Raw genomic sequence first — 27096 nt, 5'->3', positions numbered from 1 at the left:
CTCCTTCATTCTCCTTTCAAATCTGTACTTAAATGTTTATGATCATTTGATTAACATCTGCTTCTGCGGTAAGAACGAGAGTGCAGGCACCGTGTCTGCCATGCTCTCTGCTGTATCCCCAGTGCCTGGAACACAGTAAGGGTTCAGTAAATGTTTGTTGAATGAACAAATGAGTGATCAGAAACCCTGCTTGGTAGTTGCATATGTCTTTGCTTAATAAGACACAGGGGAAATGAAGACATTGCTATCTAATAAATGTAATTTATCAGGGAGGAAAAAATTGTTGCCAACATGAGCCCATGTGATGTTTATAAATAATTAAATGGGCCCTTGATGGTGAAAAAGTGAGTAACTCCTAGAGTTACATTGTCTGGCTGAATTTTGCTTTCGTTTGCGCTAGTTTAATGCAGCAATCTTCAAAATTTGCATCTGTTTCTTCCACCTGCTGAATTCCATAGAATAGATCACATCTGTGTTGCTTTAGGTGCTTACAAGAGGTATTCAAGTCAGAATCTATGCCTAATTGTTCCCTCTCAGATAACTATTGATGTGTTTCTTCCTTCCTACATGGAAGCATGGTCACGAGTATAACTGTGCCTTGCACCTTCCTACTTGTGTTCCCTTGGGCTTGAACACAGTGATAGCTATATCACAGGCACACAGGCACGCATGCCTATGCATGTATGTGCACATGAGTATAAGCACATGTGAAGGCACTGGACAGACAGGGCTGGGAGGATGATTTGCCTTTGTCTTCTGGGACATGAAGAAGCTATTCCTGTGGGAATGAGTGCTGGAATTGGAGTCAAGAGAGTCAAGAAAAGAACACACACTTGGTCATTGACGAGCTGGCCCTCTTGCCATTAAATAGAAGAGAAACTAAACAAAAAGTCTGAGGGGATTTTTCTGTGGTGAGAGAATCAGAGATGGGTGATGGGAAAAAGCAGTGATGCTGATTTTTGTACTGGGCCACATGGAAGCTCAGGGTAAGTAAGATCTCCAGCTAACTCCCTAGACTCTGTGTTCATTATTCCAATTGGAGATGAACTTCCTCATCATCAAAGTCTCCTTCATATCGTCAGGGACTATATCAGGGTTTCTTGGACAGTCTTGCTGGGTGATTGATGTCTGCTAACCCTTCCAGAATTCCTTTAGTAACAGAGAAAGAGATGGTGGCAGAGATGGGTAACTGTCTCTTCTCCCCTTCCATGGTAAATGTTGAGATGGGAAGAGGTTGCCCAATCAGGGACTGAATTTCCCACCACCACTCTGCTACTCTTGCACTGACTTGGTGTGGTCATGTGACTTATTCTTATCAATAGAATATGACAGGAAGTGATATGTGCCACTTTTGTCCCTGAATGACCATGTGGAGGGGAGCCACCTACATACTTAAACACCCTTCTAGGTATGTGGGAAACAGACTTTTATCATGTCAGACCATTACATATTTGGGTCTGTTTGTCACAGCAGCTTGGTCCACACTGAATAATACAGATTATGTATTAGTCTGGTCTGGCAGCTGTAACGAAATATCATAGACCAGATGGCTTAAATAACAAATTTATTTCTCATAGTTCTGGAGGCTTGGAAGTTCAAGATCAAGGTATGGGCAAGGCAGATTTCATTTTGAAGCCTCTTCTTTTGGTTTGCAGGTGGATACTATTTTGCTGTATACTCACATGATCTCTGTATGTGTGTGTGTGAGGAGAGAGAGGGAGAGAGAAAGAGAGAGAGCATACTAAAATGTTCTGCATTTTAGATTCTTTAACAATAAATCTTAGACACCTGTATAAGTTCGTTCTCACTCTGCTAATAAAGACATACCTGAGACTGGGTAATTTATAAAGGAAAGAGGTTTAATGAACTCACAGTTCTATGTGGCTGAGGAGGCCTCACAATCATGGTGGAAGGCAAATGAAAAGCTAAGGCAAAGGAGAAGCAAAGGCATGTCTTACATGGTGGCAGGCAAAGAGAGCATGTGCAGGGGAACTGCCCTTTATAAAACCATCAGATCTCATGAGACTTCTTCATTTTCATGAGAACAGCATGGGAAATACCTGCCCCCACGATTCAATTACCTTCCACAGGGTCCCTCCATGACACATGGGAATTATGGATGCTACAATTCAAGATGAGATTTGGGTGGGGATGCAGTCAAACCATATCAACACCAGTCCATGTCAGTACATGGAGAGCTTCTTCTTTTTCACAGCTATGTAGTGTTTCATTAAATAGCTACCATAATTAATTTAAGCAGTCCCTCCTTGATGAATATTTGAATTGTCTCTACTCTTTTGTTGTCACAGACAGTGTAGTAAAGAATAATCTTTTCGTGAGAGTAGAAATATCAATAGGACACAATTCTAGAAGTGGGATTATTGGGTCAAAGGGCAAATGCATTTACAATTTTCATGAATATTTGCTTCTCCCTTTTGAATCTAGTTTCTGGGAGGGTCCAAGGCTCAGCACTTGGTATTTCATTCCTTTAGAGGCTCCTACTACCAGTGGAAGTACTCAGCAGAGCTCAGAGAGTTTGCACACTCTCTAAGTGTGTGCAGTATCTGAGTGGTGCAGTATCTTGCAACACTCCAGGGTAGATGCTGCGGTCCTTTCGGATTCTTTGAGTCTCTGCCCACCAGAGGTTGTGTGTCTGTGCTCTGTTCTCTTGTAACATGGTGCCCACTAGAGCTGTGAGATCTCAGCTGTAGTTTCCGTCTGTCATATGGGGAATAGAAGCTCTCTGGCTCCCACGGGTTGGTGGCAACACTGAAGTGAAGCAATGCATATGGCAGAGCTGCAGAAGCTGTGTGTGTCAAAGGCGGGGCTCTGCACTCAGAACATTTGGGTTTCATTCCCCACTCCATCTTTTCTTAACTCCGAGCATGGGCAGGTGTTTAATCTCTTGAGAAGATCTTAATTTCTTTAGCTGTAAAATGGGAAAGACAATAACAGAGTTCTTTTGAGAACTGTAGAAAATAATGTAAGTAAAACAGCACAAGGAATGACACAAAGAGCTCAAAATATATGTCAGTATTAAATGCTCTTTGATGAGTCAGCAAGCATGATATGCTTCTCTGATTGGCATTGTATCTGCCCATATAACTCTTTTCATGCTCTTCATGCTTCAAACTGTGGTTGAATGATGTATATAGGACACCAGCAAGTTCCCAGCTTCTGTCATATTTAGTCCACTGATCAACTTTCCTTGATGACAAACTGACCTAGCATAGTAATGGCATATCTCAAGTAGAGGCTTTTGGCCCAAGAGTCATCAGCTCAAACGTTAAATAAAGTCATAGCCTAAAAGGATGATAAACTCATGAAAAAATGCCCCCTACCTCTTTTAAGCTGTTTTTCAATTTGGCCAAACCAAGTGACATTTATACTGTGTCAGTGCAGCATAGAAAGAAATTGAGAGCAAAACAATTTGTAGCAGATCTGGGTGATTTAGACAGATAAGCCTCATAGATTGGTGTCCACAATGGATGATCTGGCTGTAGTTATGGTTCTGAGGGCCATGCCATTTTTGCAGGGCAGATACAACCTTGACTGAGGATCCTCTTTTAGCCTTAGAATTTACTGGTGTTCTTGATGTATATTAGGCGTTCAGAAAACGTTTATGGAATGAATAAATGAATGAGCCAATGAAGAGAGACTCCATTAGTGAATAAGACATAGAAAAAAGGAGTAAATTCATGTTTTGTAGAGGACCAGTTTTTGTTCTGCTGTGGGTTTTACTTCTCTCTGTGGGCCATCATTTCCTCTGACCCAATGTTGGTTTTACCCAATAACCATGATTTATTGGGTGCTTCCTGTGTGAAGGCCTCATGCTAGAAGCCTGGTGGGCATATAAGGGTCACCAATAATCTATGTGGTTTATTCCATTTTAAATTAGTAAATGTATTCTCCTGGCAGGGATTGAGATATCATAATGAGCTGTTTGACCCTGTAACAATTGTGCTCCAGAATGATAACTGACTTTAAAAAATGCAGCTTTGAATGTTCTCTGCCTATGAAGGTGCAGGTATGAAAATCATTACCAAATAGGAATTAGGGCAAAACACAAGGAGACTGACCCATAATCCAGGCCTAAATCTAAGGTCAAACATTCCCCTACTGCCAGACATCCCGCATTGCAAGTGAGGAGGGAGAGAGAAGAAGGCCAATGAACAAGCCATTTGGTGCTTCAAGGATTTCACAAGTTCCAGTGGCCTCTGCCTGTCCCTTAGCCCCAGCCCTACTTCCTGCTATTCTCTTGCCAATAGTTAAATGCAGCCCAGGTCCATCCTTTTAAAGGCAGAGACCCACTCACCTTTTGAGCAAAGACATGAGTGTATTCTCAGCTGCCAACTGACTTCTGACCTTGGCCATTTAGGAGGGCTTGATAAACTGTATCTGAGCACACATCTTATGACATAACCTTCTTATAAATGTGGCCTGATGTGAGCATCCTGCCTTTGTATTTACAACTATTATGTTTTCTGTTTAAATGATACCTGTAAGGATATGTTTCTTTTTATTTTTATTGTTTATTTGTTTATTCTTACTGTCCTATGCCAAAGACCATGCCAAATCAAATTTTCTGATTTGTAAAAACTGTGATTCAGGTTACGGATGACTGCTTAAAGACAACCCCACCCCACTGCCTTCAGCAGTGGGCAAGTTTCCCTAATATAGAACAACTGTAGGGCTGCAGAGAATGTCTCCCACCAACACGTATGTGCGTATGTCCCAGGTGCAAAGGGAAGCATGTAGTTACGTTTCATTGAGAATGGGCTGTGCTAGCCATTGTGCGATGTGCTCAATATGTATTAGCTTAATTCTAACTGAGCTTAGTTCTAACAAAATCTTTCAAAAAGGGGCCATTTTCTCATTTTATAAATAAATAAATCAAAGCTCAGAAACACTGACTCATAATAGACCATGCAGCTGGTAAGCTATGAGGAAGTGTTGATTCCTTCAAGGGGTGTGTATCATCCAAGGCAGAAACTGCAAACTGTGGGCCATATCTGGCTTTACTTGGCATACATAGTGTTTAAAAACCACCAAAGTTAATTTACTACATTTAAGAGCCAGGAAATTTTACATGAAAATCTAGGCTTTGAACTTCTCTTAAAGAATATCTGGCCACAGCAGACCTGCACACATGTAGGGTAAAAATTGGCTGAAAAGTGGCTGCTCTCTCAGGTGGAAGGAGCCCTTCCTAGATCACCGAGGCACCCATTTGGCTGGATTTATTCATTTTTATCCCTTGACTCGTCCCTTGGCCATTGGAACTTGATAGCTCTCATCTAGATTTCTCTATGAATTATGGTAAGGTATGTGGTATGGAGTAGGGGTAGTGCTGTAAAGGATGAAGAAGTAGGTAGGGCTGTAAAGGGTGAAGAGTGATGAAGCAGGAGACATTTTCTAGAATATTCTGGAGCCAAGTCAGCCATTTCAAGCTGGGTTAGCCATTCGGAGTTTGGATTGCTTGGGGTCAAATGAAAGGGCTACACTAGTTAATTTCTGATTTTCCATCTAGTTCTGAGTTTTTCTTTAGATCTTGTCTCTCCTGGAAAACTATATGCATTTCTTTTTTTTTTTTTTCAACTTCAGCATTCAATTTTATTATAGTCCCATTTCCCTCAACAAGATCAGCAGCCAGCGTGGGATGGTGCTCAGTGGGGCTCCACTTCCCACTAGAGTGTAAGCTGCTTCCACGCATGCTATGCTACTGCGTGTTCCGAGCCATCGCAGCCGAGTCTCTTCTCACCTGGCTTTGATGGTGGGGCGACTCCCGTGTCTGCAGCTGTGGTCCAAAGGGTGTCTGTGCTGGATACAGAAGTTGCCGTGACACTGGGCACATGTCATCTGCAGCATCTCTTTCTTCTTGCAGCCCTCTTTTGAGCAACGGTATGTAAAAATCTTCTCTTTCTTCTTCCCAGGGTGAGAGTGACAGTCTCTGTCAATGTGATCGCCAACTACCACGTCTGGTATCTGGCCCTTTTTTACTGGGATGGGGGTATTACAGAGTGGGCATACCGGGACGTAAACATCCTTCTGGAATGCAAACGGACACTTATGTGCAGCGTATGCAAAATGATCTTTACAGAAATCTTGCTTACATGCATCACATTTTACTGGAAGAAAATCTAGCTGCTTGCAAGTTTTTTCCGAACAATGCTTCCCCAAATCAGGAAACTCCATTATGAGAACAGTGCTCAAAACGCAGATGGCAGAGTTAAGTATCACCTGGCTCTCGTCGGGGACCCAGGCAGCTGCAGTGAATAGCAGAAGATGGAAGAGACGTAAACGCAGGTGTCCTCCTCCGTAGTTGGTTCCGGGTAGCTAAGCAGAAAGAACCTCGACACTGGCACCGAGACGCCGTCGGAGATACACCCACACCCACAGCGGAACGCAACATCTCGCCGCCCGCGGCCTACAGCCATTTATCTGCAGTCCCCGGAACTCAACTATATGCATTTCTTACTGTGAGTGGGTTTGTCATAATTGCTATCAGAAAGTGACTTCATTATCCAGGTTACTATTGAACAGCAATTTTGTGTTGGTCAGCACTGCTAAGTTTACAACTCCAGGGTTCCATTTCCACGGTATTCTACACGAAAGGTGCCTCCTGGGGTTTTGCAACATGGCAGCCATGTGGTGGTATGTCCCATGATCTAGATGGATACTGCAGTAAGATAATCTTTCCTTGGGGGCTTCATGTCTAGGACAATGATGTACACTTTTAAAGGACCTATGGACAACTAAAGAAATCTGTCAACCCTGTCCATAGAATGCTAGACTAGAATATATGAAAAAGTATTGAAAGCAGGGACCGGTGTTTCAAATTTGGGCAGGATGAGATTGAAAGCTGTCATGCTGCTCCTCACGCTCAAAAGGTGTCATGAAAAAGGCATATGTTTATGAGCTAACTCATGGTGGGGAAGCTGGCCAGTTGGGCCGGGGTCAGGAATAGGAATGAAGGGAAAGAGGAATAGCAATATTTTTAGGGAAAACAAATTTGCCTAAGAATTTTTCCTTCCATTTAAAAAAAATTCAGATGGAGTATTTCTTTGGGCATGAAGACAATTATTCAACAATAACAAAAAAGGATTGCTGCTTTGTTTTTATTGCCCTCAAATGATTTAAAAAATCTACATACTAGGAAAAATTGCATGTACAATTTATATGTATTTTCTGCTAATCACACATTCCTTTTCCGCTAGCTCAGGTAAAAATCAAGTTTTTTTTTTTTTTAATCCAAGTGTATTTCCAATTTCAAGTGCAAAAGAGAGCCAAGTCAAGGACTTTATGAAGAAACCAGAAGTAAGAATTTGCTCTCAGCTAATCCATTCAGTTTCTCAGAGCCTTGTTGGCTCATTGGATCACATTAGAAAATGGGCAGTCTACTTAGGATTTGCTGTGAAATTTCTAGGTGCTTAGACCCAGGGCCACTTGCACTTCTAGTAAACTGATGGACCTTAGAGTTCTGCCAGACATGTTTTTCCTGCAACACAACAGCAATAACTTTATACAACATACTCTCTAACTTCCTCCTTTCTCACAGACTCCTGATTCTGTCATCTTCTGCATGCTATAAAAGAATCAGCTCATCTTTTGATCAACATACATAAAGGTACAAATGTGGAGAAATATAATGAATCCTGAAGAAAACATGAGTTTTGTAGTTATCAGTTCCCCATCTCATTCCCTCAGAATTTATTAATATTTTTAAAGACAAAGGCTGCTACTGTGACATTTGTGAATCGCCTTGAGAGCTTTTTATCTGTCTCTGAGCACACAGCCTGCATACAAGGCATGCCAGAAAACAGATGTTCTGGAAGCAACTCTCAACCAATCATTGAAAGGAGGGCCTCGGATTTCTCACTCCTTAATAAGTCTGCAGTATGTTGTCCTACACCGGCTCCCAGAATTCCCCACTAATCACGCCCCAGCTGCCCCAGGCAGCACCTTGACGACACTATTGTCTGCCTGTCCTTCCCTGTCTCACTTCCCCACTCTAATGGTATTTCCCAGATTACTTCCCAAATCAACTACTTGCACTCAATCCTTGTCTTAGGATCTGCCTTTAGGAAAGTCCAAACTAAGATGTCTATCGAAAGGAGAAAAAGGAAGCTCCACAAGAAGCAGGAATTGATGATTCTGATAGCTATGGAAATGACGCATTAGACAAAATTAAAAGGGGCAAAGGCTGAATCTGGTGAGTCTGGGACTCTTTGTAAGTCCTTTCCCACGCCCCCCCAACAACCACTTTGCTGATAAAGAGGGCTTCTATGTTTATTAGATATTTATAAAGAAGGTTATAATAATATTTTTGACATGTGGGTATATGACATCTAACAGAGTTCCCAGCACATAGTAGGTACACAGAGTACTTGCTGAATTCAAGAGTATGGACCCCCAAGTCAGATTTGTTTTTTCTATTACACCTCCTCAGTCATTTAAACACATGAATTATTATTACATCCATTCTCCACTTCCACCCTTCATCTTGAACGGTCTGGCTGATTTTTTTTTCCCTCTCCAAATGTGGGTCTTTGTATTCACTTGTATTGACCCTTTTCTTGTTAGATTTACCTTAATTTCTAGTTACTGAGGTTCTTTTGGCTACTGTTACTGTCATCTCATTCTTGCATTCTGCTCACTTCACATTCCCCATATTTTCTCTCAGGACACCATCTCAGTCCTCGCCTAAGGCATTGGTATAGCTCTTAACTAGGCAGGAGCAATGTTAAGAACCAGGACAGAAAATCATGTGAACTGTGACACTACTTCCTTTTATCTTAGGGGTGTTAGATAGCCAAGGAACAGAAAACTGCCTAAACTATCTTAAGCACAGGAGGGCTGATTTTAAGCACTCTGGGAAACTTCTTGCACTTTGATTTTTCTCTGCCATCTGGGTCCTTGCTGTTTCTTTGCTTTGGCAATGGCTGCATTTGCCTCCCCCTGCAGACTTGTAAATCTGCTCATTCACTGAGGCTCACAATCAGCCATTGTGAGTGCCCTCATGGAGTTCCCTCACACTCCAGGACCACCTGGCCTTCCAGCTCAGCCCTCCACACTCACATACTTTTGGGATTGGCCCTGTTTGATATAAGTGTCCACATCTATTCAAACCATCTGTGGCTAAAGGCAATATCATATAGTATATTGAGCTGCCCCTTCAAGAACGTGAGTGGGACGATTTCTCCAGGTTGGCATATAGAAGAGAAGAAAACAATTGCGCATATCTAGAGTCCTCCAAGGCTAAAAGTACCTCTGTGGTTAAGAGAGCATTCGTAGGGTAGATTTTGGAGACAGCATCATTTCAAGGCCTCATGACTTCTGGGTAGGCCTGCTATGTAGTTCCTACAGAAGACACAGCCTTGTCCATCCAAATGTCTGTTGGAAGCTTACTTTCACTGGGAAGGCTTTTATTTATTCATTACTAGGAAAACCCAACAATTTCCTATGGTCCCATTCTGATTTTAATTAGAATATTAATCAGCTGTACTCAGCACAACTTTGGCTAAAAATCCACAATGCAATATACTAAAATTCCTAGGAACAGAGCCAATTTAATTTGTATTAGATATTTTGCCCCAGGATAGCATTGGGGACTTATTATTGCATGTCTTATGTAGCTATTATTATTATAAATGTGCATATTGTGCAAATTAAAATCACATTTCATTCAGGGCAAAACTTCTCTGTTTGAGTCCTAGTGACTGCTTCCCTGTTCTTAAAGGAATTAAGTGCTTGCAACACCTCTCATGGTAGATCTCGCAGGGAACTCCTCGGACACTGTGCCACTTATCACTTCAGGAAGGATGTAGTTTAACCACTGATGCAGTGGCTGTACTCAGGGCATAGAAGAGTAGCAGATAATGACCCTCACTGTATCTTTGTTCAAAAAGCTTTCAGCACCCAGAATAATACATGATAAATATTATGATGGGGAGGTGCAGAATGCTAAGATACATTTGATGGGGTCCCTAGCCTTGCCTAGATGTAGGAAAAAGCCTCCTGAAAGACAGGATATGTGAGCCAAGACCTGACGACTGAGCAGGAGTTAAACAAGGGAAGAGAGTGTTGTGTATGGGAGGAATGAATAAAAGTTCAGTATGGCTGCACTATAGAGGGTGGGGTGGGGATGGGCAAAATCAGGACTGGAGATCTGGGGTAGTGTCTGTAATGGAGAAGTTGAAGGCATGTTAAGGAATTTGAATTCTACCATGAGAAAGGAAACCAGTGAAGCTTTTAGTAGAGGAGTGAGATATGAGATTTGCATTTTAGTAGGATCCTGCTGGCTAAGATGTGGAGCATGAGTTGAAAGGAATTAACAATAGAAGCAGAGATGGTAGTTAGGAAATCATTTTCATGATGCAAGCAGGAGCAGATGATGGCCTGGACTATGAGAGTGGCCATAGAAATGGAGAGAAGTGGATGGATAGAGAGATGTTTAGGAGGTGGAACTAATAGGTGGTGATGATTGGTTAGCTGTGAGGTGGAGAGATAGAAGGGAGAATTCCACGTTTTTTTGAAACATTTTGGTGGATGATGGTGCCTTTTACTGAGATGAGAAATGTTGGAAGAGAGAAGCATTGTGGCGGGAGGAAAGGTGGTAAGTTCAAAATTGGACATGCTGAGTTTGAAGGTCTGGAACACAGGCAGATGATGCTGTCTTGGAGGTGGTTTCATATATGGGTTTGCCCTTCAGAAAGACACCTGGCTGAGAATAAAGAATGAGGAGTCTCAACACAAGGAAGGTCTTTGAAGTCATGAATTTCACTGGAGTATCCCAGAACATGTCATATGAAAAGAGAAGTCCCAAGACAGAGCTCTGAGCAAGAAACATCCTAAGGGTGGAGGAAAAGCAGCATGCGAAGGAGACTGAGAAGGAGTGACAAGAGTGGCCCTGGAGGGAAAGCAGGAAGTACTGGTGCCACCTAAGCTCAGGAAAATGTGTAATGGAACTGCAGGCATAGTCAACAGTCTCAAATGCTACTGAGGACGCAAACAAGATGGTTCCCAGAGGAGCTGAACTCAATTCCCTATGTCTATCTATCACCCCAGTGTCCACAGTAGCCAACAGTTTTAGCCCTGATTTGCTGTTGCATATTTACATTCTGCTTATCTTTTTTTTTTAAGCTTAAGTATATCTTCATAATTTAAAGAATTTTATGCAGCATCAATAGGTGTTCAGTGTAGTGGGTAGGTTTCCTCTTGAACTCTTTCTGTCATTTTGATTAGAAATCTTCATCCAGGCCCGGCACGGTGGCTCAAGCCTGTAATCCCAGCACTTTGGGAGGCCGAGGCGGGCGGATCACGAGGTCAGGAGATCGAGACCACCCTGGCTAACGCGGTGAAACCCCGTCTCTACTGAAAATACAAAAAACTAGCCGGGCGTGTTGGTGGGCGCCTGTAGTCCCAGCTACTCGGGAGGCTGAGGCAGGAGAATGGCGTGAACTCGGGAGGCAGAGCTTGCAGTGAGCCGAGATCGTGCCACTGCACTCCAGCCTGGGGGACAGGACAGAGCAAGACTCAGTCTCAAAAAAAAAAAAAGAAATCTTCATCCAGAAATATATAATCATTGCTTTTCTGAACTCACTGTTATCATCACCACATGAGTGTGTATTTATTTATATCTTCCTTTAAAATCGTGGTTTTAAAATGTGGTTTCTGGACTAAAATCATCAGTGTCATCTGATGTGGTTGGCAGAATTCTAAGATGGCCCCAAGACTCCTGACGCCCTGGTGTACATCCCCTGTTTAATCCCTTCTCTAATCTATTCTCTTTGAATGTGAGTGGGACTTGTGAATATGATGGCATATTACTCCCATGATTGTATTATAAGAAGAAGGAATTTTGCAAATGTACTTGAGGTTCCTAGTCAGTTCACTCTGAGTTGATCAGAAGAGAGATTATCTAGGCTGGGCCCTTCTTGAAAGAATAGATTTAAAGCATACAAGAAATTTCTTCTGCAGGTCTGAAGATAAAGAAAATTGCCTTACTGTGAGAGGCCTTTGGAGGGCTATACAGTAAAGACATGAAGGTGACTTCTAGTCCCTGGCTAACAGACAACAAGAAAACAGGGCCCTAAATCCTAGACCCTCAAGAAATTGAATTGTGTCAACAGCCACCACAAGAGCTTGGAAGAGGACCCTAACTTCCAGAATGGAATGTAGCTCAGAGCCATCTTGACTTCAGCCCAGTGAGAACTTGAACAAAGAACCTAGCTTGGACTAATGACTCATATAACTGTGAGATGACAAAGGTGCTAAATTTGTGGTAATCTGTTACTCAGCAATAGCAAACTAATATACCTGGGAAGTTGTTAGAAATGCAAATTCTGGGCCCCTTCCCAGACCTACTGAACTCTGGGGGAGGGGGAGTGGCTAGAAACTGGGTTTTAACAAGCCTTCCAGATGATTCTGATTCTTATTAAAGCTCAGTAGTCGCAGTTTCACACGGTCTTCTAAGTGCTAGATTTGGTTTTCAGGCTACAAATCTTAACTGGATGTCATGGCAATGATTAATAATATAATACAATAATCATTTGTGGATTACCTTACATATGAAGCACTTTCAAAGACATTATCGTATAGACTCCTGCATCCTTTAACTCTTACAAGATTGTCACAGTTCCATTTTACCAAAAGAAAGCTGAGGCAGAGCTGGCATTGAATTCAAATTTTGGATTTGTTGAAGTGGTGTTAGAATTAAATCTTGCATTGGACAACACAGCCCTTATTAGTCATCTGTTGGATTCTGAAACATTTTATAATGTATCAGTCAAAAAATGAATTTGTGGAGTACAAAAAACTTGTGCTAGATTCATGTGACCCTTGGAGATCACCCAGTATTTTCTTCCTTGGGTTTATCAGACAGCAGAAGTAAGCTTCCCTCCAAGATAAACCAGGAACTGCATTCACTTTCCACTCATGGACACTCATTAATTATTCCCCTCCATTCTTATGATGGGGTGCCTGCCTGGTGGTAAAACCACGGTCATGGCTCCTGGGCCAGAGATGGTGGCTGGGAGCAAGACGGCAGTGATGAAAACCTGAGGAGCTCACTTGCTTAGAGAACGGAGTCCAGGCTGCTTTTGCTTTCAGTAATCCATCTTTAGAATGCATGCAATTTGTGTTCTCACTCATAAGTGGGAGTTGAACAATGAGAACGCATGGACACAGGGAGGGTAACATCACACACCGGGGCCTGTTGTGGGGTGGGGAGCAAAGGGGAGGGAGAGCATTAGGACAAATGCCTAATGCATGTGGGACTTAAAACCTAGATGAGCTTCCTTCCTCCCTCCCTCCCTCCTTCCTCCCTCCCCCCCCCCCCCCCTCCCCTCCCCTCCCCTTCCCTTCTTTTTCCTCCCTCTGTGGCCCAGGCTGGTATCTAGTCGGCTCGCTGCAGACTCCCTGCCTCTGGCTCCCGTGATTCTCCTGCCCCGGCCTGCGAGCTGCCTGGGATTGCCGGCGCGCGCCACCACCGCTGCCTGCTTTTTCTCCTTTGGCTGGAGGCGCGGTTTCGCCACGTTGGCCAGGCTGCTCTCCAGTTCCAGACCCCGAGTGCTCTGCCTGCCTCGGCCTCCCGAGGTGCTGGGACTGCAGACGGAGTCTCGCTCACTCGGTGCTCGATGTTGCCCGGGCTGGAGTGCGGTGGCGTGGTCTTGGCTCGCTGCAGCCTCCGTCTCCCAGCCGCCTGCCTTGGCCTCCCAGGGTGCTGGGATTGCAGCCTCTGCCCGGCCGCCGCCCCATCTGGGAGGTGGGGAGCGCCTCTGCCTGGCCACGCCGTCTGGGATGTGAGGAGCTCCTATGCCCAGCCGCCACCCCGTCTAGGAAGTGAGGAGCGTCTCTGCCTGGCCGCTCATCGTCTGGGATGTGAGGAGCGCCTCTGCCCGGCTGCCCCGTCTGGGATGTGAGGAGCTCCTCTGACCAGCCGCCACCCCGTCTAGGAAGTGAGGAGCGTCTCTGCCTGGCCACCCATCGTCTGGGATGTGAGGAGCGCCTCTGCCCGGCCGCCCCGTCTGGGAGGTCTACCACAGAGGCCAGACGCAATGTGGGGGCTGGACGTGGTGGCTCACGCCTGTAGTCCCAGCACTCTAGGAGGCCGAGGCGGGTTGATCACTTGAGGCTAGGAGTTCGAGACCAGCCTGGCCAACATGGCGAAACATATGAAAAATACAACAGACAAACCAACCAACCCACCCAGCAACAACAAAACAGGTCTACCCTGGAGTCATACTCTAATTTTTTCTGTTTTCCTCCCTTTCTGATCCTTTATCCCACTTTCTTTTTCTTCCTCTTCCTTCTCCTTCTTCTTTGTCAAATAGAGGATTGAGTTATTATCATTGATCCATACAAAGTCCCTCTCTCATTTATTTTCTTTAATTCCTACCCCCCATTTCTATTCCCCGTCTTCCCATGTGCAACCTTCCTAATATGTTTGATATGCATCTTTTTGTTTGTATGTATTTTTAGAAAATGTTTATTGTTTTGTGTGCAAAAAAATTAATAAAAAAAAACCTAGATGACAGGTTGATAGGTGCAGCAAACCACCATGGCACATGTATACCTATGTAACAAACCTGCATGTTCTGCACATGTATACCAGAACTTAAAGTAAAATAAAAATTAAAAAAAAAATGCATGCAGTGTGATATTTTCAGAGGTAGATGCTGTGGTGGAAGTCAGGCTGTTTTTTGATTAACGTAAATAAAAATAATCCCCTCTGTGCACTCTAGTAGTTTCTGGGAGGCTCAGCCTGACTGCACTTGTGAGATAGTAACCCTGACATTCATACTCATGCAGACCCACACCAGCCACCACAAAGGCTGCATGTTTAGCAGTCTGGCCATTGATTAGAAATCACTGGACTGAGAGTTCTGCCTGGTAATTTCATTTGTGGCAAGCCCCTATTATCCCAAACATCAAAACCACTGAATGAAATGATTCTTATGAAGTGCAATTATTTTGGTAAACTAATTAAAAAGCCAAAAGAAAGGAGAGAGAGAAAGGGTGAGAGAAGCTGGGATGGGGGATAGGATACAGAGATAGAAAAAATCAACTGAGCTGAGGGCCACCAAGTGACTGCCTTTGGCAGGGAGATGGTCCCACGGTTTCACAGTATGAGTTAGAACTGATAGTTTTCACAGGAGGGGAGTTTAGCAGAAATACAGAATTTGATTCAAAACGTATCAAAGAGAAGTATGGACTCTTGTCTCAGGCATTAGGACATACCACTGCCCCGAACAACAGTCCTGAGTAAACACCTACCATGTGGGATAAATATTTGAGAATACCTGTTTATGTGCATTGTCAAGCTGGCATGGAAAGTGGGGCTCCTCAAAGGCCAAAGCAGTGTGAAAAAAGGAACTAAAAGGGGCTGAGCAAGCACTAAACCTGGCCTTCACTCAGGCTTTTTCAGAATAAACACACAGACCTTGGCGGTCATAGGAGCACAGGAACTGGCTGACAAAGCCTGGGTCCAAGCCAGGTGGGCTGTCTTGTACAAGGCCTCACCGTAACACTGGGACATCAAAAGTCTACACCTTCAAAGTCAGGGTGCATGAGAAATGAATCTGCCATGTCCAACAACTCTCTAGAGATGTACTGTCCCATATAAGAGCTACTAGCCACGGGTGGCTATTGAATACTTGAAATGTGCCTGTGATTGAGGAACTGAATATTTAATTTTACTTAGTTTAATTTAACTTTGAATAGTCACATGTGGCTACTGGGTATCCTGTTGGACAGTACAGAGCTACAGGGCATACCAAGAGCCCCCAGAGAACTTTAGGAAATTCTTTAGGTCGCATAGGTGGTGTTAGGGTCTTGGTCATGTCTGCTGACATGGTGACATAACATCCCACACTTGTCTGAGAGTGTGGACCAACAGGCAGGGAGTTCACCTGTCACTCCTGCTCCTTGGGCTTCAGGGAAGAGAGTTCCAGAAGGGCATGGCAATCTCTGGCGGGATGGGGGTGGCTGCATGGAGAGACCATCTTAGTAAAGGGCTGTGGGGCCATGTGGGGCCACTCTGGGGGAATGTTTCCTGCTGCTAGCAAGGAACACCAGCAAATCCCACCTTGGGTGGCTCTGCTCCCTACACTCACACTTGTCACCCCCTGGTCATAAACCTACTCCTTCTGGGGCAAGTTCACCATGTGCTCCCTGCTGGGTTCATTTTAAGTGATCAGAGGGGAAGTGCCGTGGCTAGGGTCACAAAGCACTAAGTGGTGAGCACTAAGACAGGACTCACGGCCAGGTCTGTGAGCGCACCCAGACCTAAATGTAAAACACAAAACTATGAAACTCCTAGAAGTTAACATTGGAGAAAATCTACATGACCTTGGGTTTGGTGATGACATTTTAGATACAACACCAAAGTCATGATCCATGAAAGAAGGAACTGATAAGCTGCACATTATTAAAAAAAATTCTTTTCTGCCCAAGACACTGTCATCATAATTAAAAAAAAAGCCACAGGCTGGGAAGAATATATTTGCAAAAGACGTATCTGCTAAAGGACTGTTATCCAAAATATACAAATAACTCTTAAAGCTCAACAATAAGAAAACAACTTGATTAAAAAATAGACTAAAGATCTGAACAGACACTTCACCAAAGAAGATTTACAGATGGCAAATAAACATGTGAAAAGATGACCCACATCATATGTCATCAAGGAAAGGAAAATTAAAACAAAAATGAGATATCACTACAAATGTATTAGAATGGCCAAAATCTAAAACATTGACAACATCCAATACTGGTGAGGATGTGGAGCAACAGACAGGAGCTCCCGCTACTTGCTGGTGGGAATGCAAAATGAGACAGCTTCTTTGGAAAACAGCTTGGCAGTTTCATATAAAAATAAACATGCTTTTACCATAGGATCTAGGAACTGTGCTCCTTGATATTTATCCAAAAGAATTGAAAACTTATGCCCACACAAAAACCTGCACATGGACATTTATTGAAGCGTTATTCACACTTGCCAAAAATTGGAAGCAACCAAGATATTCTTCAGTAGGTGAATGGATAAATTATGATACATCCAGACAGTGGAATATTATTCAACACTAAAAAGAAATGAGCTATCAAGGCATGAAAGGACATGGAGGAAACAAATGCATGTCACTAAGTGAAAGAAACTGGTCTGAAAATGCTCTAAACTGTATGGTTCCAACTATACGACATTTTGGAAAAAGAAAAACTATGGAGATGGTAAAAAGGTCTGTGGTTGCCAGGAGTTAGCAGGGAAAAAGGGATGAATAGGTGGGGTGCAGAGGATTTTTAAAGCAGTGAAATTATTCGATGTGATACTACAATGGTGGATGCATGTCATATGTTTGTTCAAACCCATGTACACCACCAAGAATGACCCCTAATGTAAACTGTGGACTTAAGGTGATACTAATGTGTCAGTGCAAGTTCAACAGTGGTAACTAATGTACTACTCTGCTGAGGGATGTTGATAATAGAGAAGGCTTTGCATTTATAGGGGCAGGGGATATATGGGAAATCTCTGTACTTTTCATTTAATGTTGTTGTGAACCTAAAACTACTCTTTAAAAATGTTCATTAAAAAGTGCTACTTTTGTTTTCAACAGTGTGTTATTAATATTTACAAATCGAAACTTCCATGCTATTCAGGGACAAATCAGAGTGTAAGGAAAGAATGAAAGCATCTCATTCTTTTAAAGACACTGACATATAACCAATACCAGAACTTATATCTGAACTTGTATATGCATGTGTAGGAGCAGAGAGTATATGGAAAATCTCTGTATCTTCCACTGTAAACCTGAAACTTCTCTAAAATAAAATTGATTAAAATTAATTCAAAATGAGTCATAGATTTAAATGCAAGAAATAAAACTATAAAACTTTTAGAAGAGAACATAGGAGAAAATATTTGGCACCTGTAATTTGGTAACTAATTCTTAGACACAATACCTAACATATGATCCATAAAAGAAATAAATAAATTAGATGTCATCAAAATTTTAACTTCTGCTCTCTGAAAGATTCTGTTAGCAGATGAAAAGTCAGCAACATGAAGAAAATGCTTGTAAACCACATATATGACAAAGGACTCCTATAAAATATATTTAAAATCTCTCAAAACTCAACAGTAAAATCACAAACTATCCCATTAAAAAATGGGCAAAAGGCATGAAGAGACATTTCACTGAGAAGAATATACAGATGGCAAATAAGTACATGAAAAGATGTTCAATACAACTATCCATTAGGGAAATGCAAATTAAAATCACGATGAGATATCATTATACAACTATTAGAACAGCTAAAATAAAAAATAGTGACTATCAAGACTGGCAAGGATGCAGAGAAACTCATAAATTGCTAGTGGAAATGTAAAATGGTACAGCCAATCTGGAAAATATTTGGCAGTTTCTTAAGAACTAAACTTACACTTACAGAACAACCCAGCAATCACACTCCTGGGCATTTACCCCAGAAAAATAAGACTTATGTCCATATAAAAACCAGAACATGAACGTTCATTGCAGTTTTATTTGTAACAGCTGAAATCAGGAAACAACCAAAATATCATTCAATGTGTGAAAGGCTAAACAAACTGCAGTACATCCATACAATGAAATACTAACCATCGATAAAAAGAAACAAACTATTGATACACACAACTTGGATGGATCTCAAGGGTATTATGTTGAGTGAAAAAAGCCAATCCCAAAAGATCACATACTGTATGATTCCATTTATATAACATTCTTGAAATGACAAAATTATAGAGAAGGAGAACAAATTAGTGGTTGTCAGGGGTTAGAAATGATGAGTGGGAGGAGGTGGGTATGATTATGAAGGGTTAGCATGAGGGATATCTCTGTGGTAATGGAATAATTCTGTACCTTGATTGTGATGGTGGTTACAAAAATTTATCCATGTAATAAAATGATATAGAACTATATATATATACACTGTACCAATGTCAGTTTCCTGGTTGTGATAATGTACTATAGTTATACAGCAACTAACCATTAGGGGAAATTGAGTGAAGGTTTCATAGAACCTCTCTGTATTACTTTTGCAACTTCCTGTGAATCTATAATTATATCAAAATAGTTTTAAAAATGAAAAAAGTAAAACACTGTATCATATGAGTTTATATTGTTACTGTTAATTCAAATTTAGGATTACAGAGTAAATTTCACTGATCTGACATCTGTGTCTCCTTTCCCCCATACTGAATATCCTGATTCTCAATGACACTGTCATAATTACCCATTTTCTTTCTTTTTTTTCCTGCAATATGTATGTATCCAACAGACTCAGAATAATAATACCAATACCTCCACCAACAGGTGATTATTGAAAACAACTGAAGAATTATCTTGCAGTTATTTCTATCTTTAGGGAGTATCCTACTAGAGATGTACAGGTAATTTAGAATCACTTAGAGTATTTTCTCTTTGGAGGCTATGCTACCAATGGCTATACATCTTTGTTCATCTGTTTAATTTTGCTTTTGATTTTAAGAATTGCTTTTTAAAGATTCAATTTTGTTCTGCAACTGTGTAAATTTTCACATGGTTTCAAGTGAAATCCTCAAGACTGGATATATTCAAAGAGGCCTACATTTTATCTCTTTTGTCCACATCTATCTATAGGCAATCATGTAAAAATTGTATGGTTTTTTTCTTCTATTTTAAAATATTCATCTTCAAGGATGGCTTAACATATGCAAATCAATAAACGTGATTCACCACACAAGCAGAATTAAAAACAAAAACCATGTGATCATCTCAGTAGATGTAGAAAAAGAATCTGACAAAATCCAACATCCCTTCATGATAAAAACCCTCAACAAAATAGGCATTGAAGGAGCATAACTCAAAATAATAAGAGCCATCTATGACAAATCCACAATCAACATCATACTGAATGGGAAAAAGCTGAAAGCATTCCCTCTAAGAACTGGAACAAGACAAGGATGTCCACTCTTACCACTTCTATTCCACATGGTACTGGAAGTCCTAGCCAAAGCAATCAGGCAAGAGAAGTAAATAAAAGCATCCAAATAGGAAAAGAAGTCAAATTATGCCTTTTCACTGATGATATGATTGTATATTTAGAAAACTCTGAAGATTCCACCAAAAGATTCCTAGGCCTGATAAATGACTTCAGCAAAGTCTGAAGATACTAAATCAATGTACAAAAATCAGTTGCATTTCTATACACCAATAATGTTCAAGCTGAGAACCAAATCAAGAATGCAATCCCATTTACAATAGCCACGCACAAAGATACCTTGGAATATATCTAACCAAGGAGGTGAAAGATCTCTGTAAGGAGAATTACAAATCACTGCTGAAAGAAGTCATAGACAAAACAAACAAATGGAAAAGCATTCCATGCTCATGGATAGGAAGAATCAATACTGTTAAAATGTTCATACTGCCCAATGCAATCTACAGATTCAATGCTATTCCTATCAAATTACCAATGTTATTTTTCACAGAATTAGAAAAAATTATTCTAAAATTCACACAGGACCAAAAAGGAGCCCAAATAGACAAGGCAATCCAAAATAAAAAGAATAAAGCCAAAGGCATCACAACTTCATTACATTACACAACTTCAAACTATACTATAAGGCTACAGTAGCCAAAACAGCATGGTACTGATACAAAAATAGACACATAGACCAATAGAACAGAATACAGACCATTGAAAACGAGCTGCACACCTACAACCAACTGATCTTTGACAGTTCAACAAAAATTAATAATGGGGTAAGTATACTCTATTCAATAAATGGTATGGGGGAAACTGGCTAACCATATGCAGAAGAATGAAACTGGACCCCTACCTCTCACCATAAACAAAAATTAACTCAAGACAGATTAAAGACTTAAATGTAAGACCCTGAAACAATAAAAGTCCTAGAAGAAAACCTAGGAAATATCCTTCTAGACATTGACCTAGACAAATAATTTATGACTAAGTCCTCAAAAGCAATTGCAATGAAAACAAAAATTGACAAGTGAGACCTGATTAAACTGAAGAGCTTCTCCCCAGCAAAATAAACTATCAACAGAGTAAATAGACAGCCTACAGAATGAGAAAAATATTTGCAAATTATGCATTCAACAAAAGACTCATATCCAGAATCTATAAAGAACTTAAACAAATCAAGAACAAAAAACAACCCATTAAAAAGTGGTCAAAAGACAAACAGACACTTATCAAAAGAAGACATACAAGCAGACAACAAACATATCAAAAGATGCTCAACATCACTGATCATCAGGGAGATGCAAATCAAAACCATAATGAGATACCAACCATCTCACACCAGTTAGATGGCTATTATTAAAAAGTCAGAAAATAACAGATGTTGGCGAGCTTGAAGAGAAAAGGGAACACATATACAGTGTTGGTGGGAATGCAAATAAGTCTAGATACTATGAAAAGCAGTTTAGAGATTTCCCAAAAAACTAACAGTAGAATTATCATTTGACCCATCAACCTCATTACTGGGTATATATTGAAAGGAAAATAAATCTACCGAAAAGACACCTGCACTCATATGTTCATTGCAGCACCGTTCCTAATGGCAAAGACATAGAGTCAACCTAGGGGCCCATTAATGGTGGATCAGATAAAGAAATGTGATATGTACACAGCATGGAATACTACACAGCCATAAGAAAGAATGGAATCATGTCCTTTGCAGCAATATGGATGCAGCTGAAGGCCATTGTCCTAAGCAAATTAACGCAGGAGGAAAAACCAAATACCACATGTTCTCACTTATAGGTGGAGGCTAAACACACATACATAAAGATGGGGATAATAAACACTGGAGATTCCAAAAGAGGGAAGGGATGGGGCAAGGGTTACAAAACTACCTATTGGATACTATGTTTACTACTTGGGCAACGGGATTATTAGAAGCCCAAACCTCAGCATCACACAATATAACCATGTAACAAACCTGCGCATTTACTCCTTGAATCTAAAATAAAATAAAAATGCATCTTATTTATATGGATATGCATATATGTTTATATCTTTATGTCTACCACTTTTTAGGAATGATACAAACTTCACTACATTGAAATTGTTATTCAAATATTTATCCTGACAATGGCTTCTTTATATCATGCAGAACTATTCCTTGTTGACTGCTGCATAACACTCCATTGTTTGGATGTACCAAATTTACTCAATAAGTTTTGTATTGATAGTTGTTTACACTGTTTCCAGTTATCTGCTGTTGTAAATTACATGGCAGCAAATAGTCATATGCATGTATCTTTTCTTACTTTTGCCAGTGTATCCTTGGCATAGATACCTAGAAGCGGGATTGCTGGACCAAACAGTAATTTTTATAGATATATTGACTACTTTTGATTTGTCAAAAAGAAAGCCCAATGAAACACTAAGGTGGAATGTGGAATTCCACTTTCTGTGGAATTTAATTCTGTGAGAATGACCATGAATTTTTACATCCTTGGTTCTTCTTCAGGGTAGTGGAATGCTCCTATAGTGTGGACCACAGGGTCATCACTGTGAGATTTGGAAGGTGAGGCTTCTGCCTGCCCCACTCCCAGCTCCTGGATGGTTTGTGGACAGTGAGCTGAATCAGGTGAATATCCATGGTGGTGCCAACCAAGATCCCAAGTCATCCCTAGGACCTCCTCTGATCTCTGGCCTCCCAGGGAAGTCTCAGCACCATCTTTGTGCTGCTCTTTAACCATCTTTTGATGTTACAGGACCCCTCTGAGTCCCAGGCATCATACTTATTCAATCTTCCCACACTAGGAAATGAATGCTTATGACAGCCAAAGTAAAAAGCAAAGGCTACTGTTTTAAATTATTACTATCAAAACACAATTTAACATTTGAAGCTATTTACAAGGAATACCTTAATGGCAACACAAGAGCAAACCTGGTTTGTCCACTCTGAAGTCTGTTCTCTGAAGCAATTAAACTGAGACAGCTTGAGGTTGTGGAGGAAACCCCGGTGTCTGGGACAAAACCTGGAGGGCTTTGGGAAAATTGTCCAGCCTATTTGGGCTTCAGATTTCTTATCTGTAAAATGAGGACTTGGGGCCAACTCCAAATTCTGTAATATTAGGATTTAGCAATGTTGGAATATGGACTGTAGAAATGGAGTGGGACAAAGTGGGTGGAAGGGATGTGCATTAAACATTCTGTAAAAAAGTTAGGGCTAAAGAAAGTAAAGATTTGCTGCTGTCAGAGAATCTTCAATTAAGGATTGCTTCCACTTTTGCTTATTTTCTTCTCCAGTGCTTTGTAATCCTCTCCAGCCAATTTACAAAATTCCCCTGTATGCTCTGGGGAGGATTATATTTCAATAGGAGCAACATTTGATTATCTGGAAGAGCTTAGCAGGGACCAGTGGCCACCATTGGTGACAGTGACTAATGAAAGACCCCGGCCGACAGCATGTGATCACAGACGAGTATTGTGTGTCTGTGCGTCCACCCTTAGTTAAATCGAAGGGTCCAATTTGGTCTGCTGAACAAACATATTTGTGGAGGCTTATTGAACACAAAATTAATTTAGGAGACGTTAATCTAAAGAAACTCAACTGACAGCAACAGTAATGGTGCTTAATGGAAGACAAAGTAAAAAAAAAAAAAAAAAAAGAGCCAGGCCTGCCACAGTCTTTCCCTTTGTTGAGAAAATATAAGTATCCCCAGGGCTTTAATAGACTCTAATCCTTTCTCTTGAACAATTTGGCCTCTGAATAGACCAAGTGAGCAAAATAGAATCCTGAAGAATGCACAATCTCAGGGAGAAATGTCCTGAAGTCATGCTGGTTTTGGAATGAGAAGCCATCTGCCCACCAGTGCACCTTCTCTTTCTACTCTTGCTTTCTTGCATATGTTTGAGTTGGGATTTATTTACATCAGTCTATGCCCTGGCTTCTCACAGTGTGGTTCACAGACCAACACTACCAGCATCACTTGGGAGCTTGTTAGAAACGCAGACTCTCAGGCCCTGCCCCAGACCTGCTAAATTAGGATCTACATTTTAGCCTGATTCCCAGGTGATTTCTAAGCACTTTAGAGTTTGAGAAGCCTTGTTTCCTAAAGTTTTCTCCTTGAAGAGAAATTGAAACAATCTAACTTCTGATAATGCAGAAAACCAAGAACTGTCTGATAATTTTCCCATCTACATTTATGACTAACTGAAGACTTGTGCAGAAAACTTGAAAAAAATAGTGGAGAAGCACAAAGGAAAACACAATCACCTGTAATGTTGTGAACCCAACGTAACTATGATTAACATTTTAGGGTGTGTCCTTCCAGTCTTCGTTCTATGTGTGCATATGTATTATTTTTAAATACAAAAGGTAATCCCTCGTTCGTTCATTCATTCATGCAACAAACCCTCACTGAACACTTGGTAGGCACTGGGTGCTGGGGATATCGTAATGAACAAAACTGGTGAAGTTCATGGGGAAACCAATAAGTAACCAGATGAGACATAACCAGTACTGTACCCTGGACAGGCCCCATCCTGCTTCCTTTTCCCAATCTCTGCTTTCTTGACCCCTATATCCTTGTATTTGACCCATGGTTCCAGAGAGGCAGTAATGATTTCCCCTAATTGGCTCTTATTGACCTTCCTCTCATTCACTTTCCTTCTAATTCTTCTTTCTTCATTATTGGGTACTTACAAAGTGCCAGGTGCTGTTCTAAGTGCTTTGCATATATGATCTCCAATCCTTGCAACAATTCTATCAGGTACTGCTATTAACATTCACATTTTACAGTTTAGGAAACTATCCAAGGTCACCCAGATAGTAACTTGCAGCCAATCTCCAGGGCCAGAGCCAGCATTGAGCTGATACACTGATTCATGCTAGAATGTTGACGAATAATAACTAATATATATCTCATCTTGGCATTTAATAGGCAACTGCCAGAGACCAGACAATTTGATCCAAAAGAATAAACCTCTGATTCTGATATTTTAGGAAGAGCGGATGGTCATTGAGGTGAAAAGATGGTAGAAGAGGATCTTCCGTGTATACCCTATTTCATATCATTTAATTTCATGATCTTGTTGCTTTCTTTTGGCTAAATGGGGAACCCCCAAAAAGAAGCTCTTTTGGAAATTTAGCCTCTTGCAACATTGTCTATTTTAAATTCCCAGCCATACAAATGTTTGCCCAGAAGCCTCCTACTCATCCTTCAAGACTCAGCCCCAAAAATTCCTGCTCCTTGAAGTCTTTCCTGCATTACCCAGGCTGAGTAGACCTTTCTCTCTCTGTTGTAACATGCTCTTACCACTTCCTAGTGCTAGGACTCTGAGTATGTCACTTGGTCTTTCCAAGTCTCAGTCCCCTCATCTGTAAGATGGTGATAATCACGGGGTGTACCTGATAGGACCGTGGTGAAGGGCTACAGAAGATATGCACAGTTCCATGACCAACATGCAGAAAACACCCAGTAATGGTATCTCTCTTGTGTCCATCTCATAGTGCAGCTTTTTACCTTATTTGCATGTCTATCTTCCATCTTTGACTGTTTCAGAAACAAGAAATATGTCTTACTCATTTTTATATCTCTAGGAACTAGTATAGACCCAGAATTGGTATTCCATGAATAAAAGCAATAGTTGGGAAAAAAAAGAATCAGGCAAACAATGTTACTAGGCAGGAAGTTATATGTTAATAGGAAAGAAATTAAGACAAGTATTTTATTTATGATGACATCTCATGCTCTAGGGCGTAGAGGTACAAGAGGACACTGTTTATAGAGGGTATGAGTAAATATTTTACATGTTTCTAAAAGTTTGACTTAAAAATCCTGATTAAGTAAATGTCCATTGATCTTGCCTCTCCCTTCATATTTGTGGCCATAGTGAGTGGTTTGGTATATTAGTCAGTGTCAGTCTTTGTAATTAGGTTTAAGGAGGATTTGTCATTAGTTTAGGAGTAATTTAAGCTGATCAGTGAATTTAAAAATACCTAGGAAAGAAAGTTAAAAGGATCCAATGCCAACTGATAGTAGAAGAAAAAAGCTTCAGAGCAAGTTGATATTACTGAGATGATAGAAAAACTGTGTGTGTGTGTGTGTGTGTGTGTGTACACACACAGAGAATAGTTTTATACATCCTAAATTATATTTGCATTGATTTGGGTATAGAGTCACCTCAATTCTTTACCACAGACAAAGTGAGAGTACTCTGGTAGTTTGGGGCTCTAGATTTGCTAAAAGGGCTTTAGAATTGATATAAGGAATTTAAATTTAAATAAAGAAGGATCTTTTGAGACCATCTTGAACTATGTTACCTTATTCCTAGGTTATAGAGAAAGGCCTAGCGGTAGCCTCTACCTGAATCTATTTTTTAAAATATGAGTTTTTTGCTCTAAAAAAAATCCTGGTTAATGAATTTCTTTGGGAATTTTATGCAATTTTATGAACAGAAAACAACTACAAGTGACTTCCACAAATTTTCTAGGTTAGTATTAGCAAAGGAAGACTATTATTAGAAAAACAAAGAATAACAATGGCTTGGAACAATTTTAGACCCCTTAAGATTAAATAATAGCAATACTTACTATAATTATATTAAGATCGAATTTCTCCAAAAGGCTCAATAATAATTATCTCCCAGCTTCTGATTGAGCTCTTTGGCCTCTTCTGACTGACAGCAGAGCTTGAAATGGAGAACTTTCCCTCCAGATGGCCACTCTGACAGAGCATCTGCAGCCTCTGAAAGTTGGGTTCATGCCCATTGCCCCAGATTTTGTTAAAAAGGAAGTGTTCTTGGCTTGCAGCTAAACTGCATGCTTAAGCTTTGTTTCTTTTTAATTTGTTTTTCCTCTTAGTACAACATTATTTCTTCTGTTGGCCATAGTCCTGAATGACCAACGGGACACGAAAGATGTTTTGTAAATGCAACCTAGGCTAGATCAACATGGTTACCTCACTTTCCAGTCAGTGTAACCGAGATCCTCCCAACACTCTCAGCCACTATCTGGTGTTCCTAGATGTCCTGAAGGGGAGAGAGGAGAGAGCCACAGGCCAAGTTAACTGCAGAAAATGCATAGGTTCCAGATCA

The 27096-nt window shown here is 40.9% G+C and overlaps 1 protein-coding gene across 2 annotated transcripts; it reads right to left on the bottom strand.

Annotated features, from left to right (window-relative positions):
- Window positions 1-1888: 1888 nt before the first annotated feature.
- Window positions 1889-27009, bottom strand: LOC116473624 (AN1-type zinc finger protein 2A-like). Of its 2 annotated transcripts, none has more exons than XR_009214628.1 (2): window positions 26594-27009; window positions 1889-2929 (listed from the first exon to the last, which is right to left on the bottom strand). XR_009214628.1 is itself a non-coding variant. In XM_032161979.2 (2 exons), exons 1-2 carry the CDS (start codon window positions 6190-6192, stop codon window positions 2926-2928), a joined length of 438 nt encoding a protein of 145 aa, XP_032017870.1. In that variant the 5' UTR covers window positions 6193-6452; the 3' UTR covers window positions 1889-2925. The 2 variants fall into 2 exon arrangements, 1 of the variants encoding a protein (XP_032017870.1); XM_032161979.2 differs by lacking the exon at window positions 26594-27009 and adding an exon at window positions 5759-6452.
- Between the last annotated feature and the right edge of the window lie 87 nt (window positions 27010-27096).

The sequence above is a fragment of the Hylobates moloch genome, unplaced genomic scaffold (assembly GCF_009828535.3).
Source record: "Hylobates moloch isolate HMO894 unplaced genomic scaffold, HMol_V3 SCAFFOLD_8, whole genome shotgun sequence".
In the NCBI taxonomy this organism is placed as follows: domain Eukaryota; kingdom Metazoa; phylum Chordata; class Mammalia; order Primates; family Hylobatidae; genus Hylobates; species Hylobates moloch.
Note: the sequence above shows the minus strand (reverse complement) of the source record. Positions and strands in the feature narration are given on the sequence as shown.